Raw genomic sequence first — 6,237 nt, 5'->3', positions numbered from 1 at the left:
GCTTTTGATGTTATTACTAATTTTTTATTTTAGCCATTTTGATGGAGTGCAGCAAATCTCTCAGTGTGTGTGTGTCTTTACGTGTTTAGTAATTTAGTATTCACTTTTATAAAAGCATGTTGACAAGTATGAAATGTTATATTTGCATTTTGAACATTTTAACAAATATAAAATACAAAAGATCCAGTATTAATACTCCTATGGATTTAGATGTTGAGCATTTCATATTTTTTAGAAAGAAACTTTCTAAGTTTTATCAATGCTTATAACATATACTATTATTCCTTACCAAAACCTTCATGAAACTTAAAAGGCTGGGATTAAAAAATAGTTATTTCTTTTCTTGAATATTCTAACGCATGCTAGTTTGGGTTAACCTTCAAATTTTCAGGACATGAAAGATACACAAATACAGTATTTTGGTCATAACAATGGAAAAAAAGCTGATTTATACAGTATACAATGTCAATCTTATCCTGTTTCTTTTTTCTTTTTTAAGCAGTGCAATAATTGGGGTGGGGGTGGTTAGTACAAAACAGAAAATATAGGGAGTACAATATGGCACTTAATGCTAATGCCAGTAATTATCTAATTAGGGTAGTAACTAAGACTGTTAATAATTTTTGCATTATTTGCTTTTCTTTAAAATATAAATCAAAGCCATTAACTTGAACTTAAAGTATATACACAATACACAATCTTAAGCAAATTATTTTTTGCAAGTAACATTACATTTTAAAATATTGGAAACTATTTTTACTGAATTGTATTTTGACTTAATGGAAAAAGCTGAGAACATTCAACAAGAAGGTTTATACTACAATAAAGCTCTTAAAGTTCAAAACATCTTCCTCCCCCTTTGTACTTACCACAGGCTATACAAGGTCCTAGAGGATTCACTATGGGAAAAACGTCAATCACAGTTTTAATAATGTATTTTGGAAGAAACTAAGGAGAAAACAAACTGGAAGGTGAGACTTCATTTTTGTTTTCAAGTAAGTGGCCTGATTTTTCTTCTTATAGAAAAAAAAAATAAAGCATCTTATCAAAAGTATATCTAAACCATTCATTTTTGCAGCTTTCAGGTGAAGTCCAACACTTTGTTTATGCAAAAGTCTATGAAAAGACATCAGTAAAAATCATCTAATCTTAAATCATGACATCATTCTTTCAAGTCCTTGGCATAATCCATCACCATTAAGAGCATAACATGCCTGGATATGCCACTGGTCAACAGAAGTTATCTTCAAAATCTGGGAGATTACTGCTAGTCATGCATCTTGTTTGTAAGCAAAAACTCAGCAATCAGGCTTTCGGTGGTCCTCATACCCTAACGTATCGTAGAGTTCTCTAGTCATAGAATTTCTTTCTGTATGTGTACTCTCCACCACTATTCAAACTCCTTGTTAATGTGTTTCAGGAAGAAAAAAGAGATTCTTGGCCACCGATATCCCACATTAGGAAATGTGTATTATTAGTCATGATCTCTTCTACTTATTTCCTATTGTAGAGGATGCATCTACAACTTCATTCATAGAAAATTGGTAAAGGATGATAGTTTCCTTTGCAATATCCAACCGAGCAATGATAACTTTGAGCTCCTAGTAATTGAACAATCTGTATCCTGGTAAAGAGAATTTCCATTCTCAGGCACGAACCCCCCTTCAGCCATCCGGGTTGCCTGGCTTCTCTTGACTCAGGCTGGGAGGGAGAGAGATGTGCTGGAGCATCCAAGCCTCCGCCTCTGCGGTTGCTGCAGCTCCTACGTTGGCTGTCTGCTGCCTTCCAGGAAACCAGAGGGAAGCCAAGACCCCGGGTCCTGCCATTGCTGCACGACCACCACCCCACCCTGTTATGCCGCTCAGTGCGGCGCACAACAACCCACCTCCGCCACCCTCTCGCTGCCGCGCGCGGCAACTCCACTACCCTCCCCTGCACCTGCAGCGGAGACGCAGCCCCCAGTGGCTGCCGCACACAGTGCCCCCCGCCGCAGCTGCCGCGCGCAACTGCCACCGCCTTGCCCCGCAGCTGCCGCGCCGGCTGCCTGCCGCGCTTGTCGCCCTACTGCTGCAGCTGCCTGTGGCACTTGCCTAACTCATGGAAAAGGCCTCTACATTGTCTGCGATGGTCCTCGCGGGCCACCATCCTCTCCCTGCTCCGTGGCTGCCGTAGAGGCGACCACGAAGAAGGGTCTTCTGTTTTTAAGTCACATTTCTTTAGTGGCTAATGATGTTGAAAAGCTTTTCATATGGTTTTATGTCATCCATATATCTTCAGTGAAATAATCTAGCCTTTTTTTTTTTTTTTTTAGTTTTGAGAGTTCTTTATTCACTCTAGATACAGGTCCTCTGCCAAATATGTGGCTTGTAAATATTTTTTCCTGGCATATACCTTTTCTTTTCAGTATTTTTACAGTCTTTTATATAGTGAAAGCTTTTAATTTAGGGAAATCTAATTTGTAAAACAATTTGGGAACATGCCACTGGTTTTAAGTCTAAAAATTTTCTGTCCAGCCTTAGATACCATAGGTTTTCTTTTTTTAAACAGTTTTGAACATTATACGTTGCATTTGAGTCCATTATTCACTTCAAGTTTGTTAAATTTTGCATAAGATACTATGTAAGTGTTTAAGATGTTTTGGTTTGTTTGTTTGTTTTTTCTTCTTCTTTTTATTTGTTTGTTTGTCTATGGATGTCCAATTTCTCCAGCACTACTTGCTTATACTTCCTTGCTTTCTGCTTTAAATTGCCTTTTATCTTTTGTCAGAAACCAGTTGGGCATATTTGAATGGACCAATTCTTTCTGGGTCTTCTATGCTATTGATCTGTATAGCCCTCCACCAATATTACTGTTATGATTACTGGTGACACAGTGTAAGCCTCACTATCGTGTAGAGAGATATTTCCTAAGTCTTTTCCCAAGGTATTTTAATTATTCTGGGCACTATACCTTACCATATAAATTTCAGAAAAAAAGCTCATCTGTACCTACAAAAGACCTACAGAGAATTTTGCCAAGAATTGCATTAAACCTATAGATGAGCCGGGTGCACACCTGTAACCCCAGCAGCTCCGGAAGCTGAGAGACACTAGAATCGCAAGTTCAAAGCCAGCCTCAGCAAAAGCGAGGTGCTAAGCAACTCAGTGAGACCCTGTCTCTAAGTAAAATACGAAATAGGGTTGGGAATGTGGCTAAGTATTGAGTGACCCTGAGTTCAAACCCTAGTATCAAAACAAACAAACAAAAAATCCTATAGATGAATTTAGAATCAACATTTTTACTAAATTGAGTTTTCTAATTCAAGAACCTATCGTCTTTCCATTGCAGTTTTTTTTTTATTTCATTAGTATTTCGTAATTTTCAGCATATAAATCCTTTATGAAAGGCACCACGTGAAAAGGTATTTAACTGGCCTCAAATCCGAAGCGTAAGTATCCCAGACCCCACCCCCATGATAGAGACCCTCAACATCACGAAAGCTGACAGAAGCTGCCTGGCGCCTCGCTGTGAACTATGGGACGAGCCATTCAGGTGTAGGGGACTCTGCGCAGAATCTCGGCTCCGTCAGCCCCTCACAGCTCTGTTTCCCCCCCTGCACATTATGCCAAGTGGAGCCTCCCAGCCTATGCCCCTCTGGCTTTGGTACAAAGCTCCGTCCGAATCCAACAGTTGTTCCAGTATTTTCCTCGGAGCCAGTAGGACCACTGGTTCTCTCTGGCTTCTCTGAGCACCCGTTTGCTGCACCTGCCTCCTTGAGGAGCAAATTTGCCTCTAGCTTGCTTGGTTCGAACCTTGGGGAGAGGTAAAGTATTTCGCCTTTTTTTTCTTTTTTTTGCGGGGGTTGGAGGACTCAGACGTAAAGTGTTTCGGGCAAACTAGCCTGGGTTGTTTCTGGATGGTAATCAATGGGTGAGTTGTCCCGGGAGTAGGCACCAGTCCCTGGATGTCCTTTGTAATGATTGGGAATGTACCAGACTGGGCTTTCGGACCTCTGCGAGTTCCCAGCGTACCTTTGGCGACCCCTCTCAGCCCCACTATCGACCGTACCCTGAATGGCGCATCTCGACTGTACTGATTGGTGTCAGTCCTGTTTGGCAATGAGAATCTAGCGATTTTTTAAACAGAAGAAAGGTTTGATAAATAAGTATGCTCGCGAACCTTCCAAAGGCTTAACAAGTGTTCGTTGTTATAGACTCGTTCTGTGCCCGGGAAATGAGAGCGGCGTAGTATAGTGGGAGAGAGAATTAAAATGGGTGTGAAAGCGTGTGGCCGCGGAAGAGTAAGGCGTCATGCCTTCTCTCCGACCCGTGGGTACAGCGCACTGGGATCGACCGCGCGGTGCGCGCGCCTCTCCAGGGACCGCGCTGGACTCTGCGCACTTCACTTTGTCTGCAGTGGTCCGAGTGCTGCGCGGTCACCTGCATATATCACAGCTATCTCAGCTCCGTCTACAATCGAGGAATTGAGGTTTGGGTATTTCTCCAAAAGCTACAGTAAGGATTAAATAAAATAATTTAAGGGGAAATCAAAAGCTAAATCTTTGCACTTTCTGCAGCACAAAAAACAAGCCAGTATGTCTGCTGTATATTCCTTGCAGGTCCCATAGTCCACGCCAACCCATGACCCCATTTGGAACGTGTTTGCCCCCAAACAGGTCTGGGAATTGTCTTCCTGCTGTGTGTACTTTTGAGTGGAAAACGTCACAGAATAAACCTTCCCAAGGGTCCCAGTGGAGCAGCTGGTTGCGCTCTCTGACACTCATCTTTCTCTCTCTCTCTCTCTCTCTCTCTTCCCCCTCCCCTTCTTAGGCTTCTCCCACCAACGGCTTAGTGCCAGAGAAGTTGAGCTCGCAGCTCCACACCGCAACAATGGGCAATTCCTGCTTTGGCTTCAAGGAACGCGTGCTGCAGCGACTGCAGCTTCTGCCTGCCCTGCTGATAATTCGCATCTTTCTGCCACACCGAAAGGTCAAAGATTTCCGCGTGGTGGTCGTTGGCTCTGCTGGCGTTGGCAAGAGCACCTTGGTGCAGAGGTGGGTGCGCGGCACCTTTCGTGATGCATATTTGCCGACCATTGAAGATACCTATCGCCAACTAGTGGGCGGCCACCGCCGCATGGGCGTGCTGCAAATCACTGATGCCACCGGGGGCCAGCGCTATCCTGGTCTGAAGCGCCTTGCCATTGCCAGGGGTCATGCCTTCATCTTAGTCTACTCGGTCACCAGAAAGGAAACCCTCGAGGAGTTGAAGCCCTTTTATGAGCTGATCCGCGAGATCAAAGGAAGCAACCTGCATAAGTTCCCTATTGTGCTGGTGGGCAACCGAAATGATGAAAGCCCCAGAGAGCTGGCTCTGGCGGATGGTGCGGCCTGCGCGCAGGAGTGGAATTGCGCCTTCATGGAGACCTCGGCCAAGGAAGACATCAACGTCCAAGAGCTGTTCCGCATGCTTCTGTACCACAACAACAAGCCCACTACCTGCCTCGAGAAGAAATCCCGAATGACCAAGGCCATCGAGAAGATGCTTGACAAGTACATGGTCATGTGAGCCCTGACCTTCGCAGCCCAACCTTCCTCTCCTGTAGTGTGCAGAAAACATGGACTAATCCCAGTGTAATGTGTCCCATGTGCATCATTGATTTCTGTGCTGTGACCTGGACTGTAACAACTAGACGTCAATAAATGTACACAAGTTGATAACTTTATTTTTCCCAGGCAAGAGAATTCAATTATTAAAGTATTGGTACTTGAGAAGGAGGAGGGAAAAATAAAGAAGCACCAAGCATTAAAAATAAGACTGTAATGTTGTAATTGTTATTGTGTATTATTTGTAAACATTTCAAGTCCCGTAAATGCCTGATCATATCTTTCCATTGTGTATATAATCATTAGGAAATGTGTTTCCCAACAAAAGCCTTGGAAAATTGCTGTGAATCTGGATATACTGAACATGATAAAATGAATATTCTGTGGTTGATGAAGACTATAAGCAGAGAAAATTGTAAAAGTGAAATTTGCTCATCAAAGGTGTGCTGATTGTCATATACAAATGTTCAGATATACTAAATAGCAGTTTTGAAAGTGTGCAACAATTCCTTGACTTAATAAAGCTTTTTCTTGTGTGCAATTGGCTGTAAGAATTTCTTTCTCAACAGAAAAGTAATCATTGCATTAAAATTTAAACCACATCTGTTAAAGGTTTCTAATAAGAACTTCACACATGAATGCCTCTGTCCTCT

General features: G+C 42.7%; 1 protein-coding gene across 1 annotated transcript; it reads left to right on the top strand.

The window, feature by feature from the left end:
- Window positions 1-3,637: 3,637 nt before the first annotated feature.
- DIRAS3 (DIRAS family GTPase 3) lies at window positions 3,638-5,843 on the top strand. The gene is made up of 2 exons (XM_079129783.1): window positions 3,638-3,802; window positions 4,809-5,843. The coding sequence occupies exon 2, from the start codon at window positions 4,869-4,871 to the stop codon at window positions 5,544-5,546; it is 678 nt and encodes a 225-aa protein (XP_078985909.1). The 5' UTR covers window positions 3,638-3,802; window positions 4,809-4,868; the 3' UTR covers window positions 5,547-5,843.
- The last annotated feature ends 394 nt before the right edge of the window (window positions 5,844-6,237 follow it).

This window comes from Sciurus vulgaris, assembly GCF_902686455.1.
Source record: "Sciurus vulgaris genome assembly, chromosome: 1".
Taxonomy (NCBI): Eukaryota; Metazoa; Chordata; class Mammalia; order Rodentia; family Sciuridae; genus Sciurus; species Sciurus vulgaris.
The sequence above is the reverse complement of the archived record's forward strand: the minus strand, read 5'-3'. Positions and strand labels throughout refer to the sequence as shown.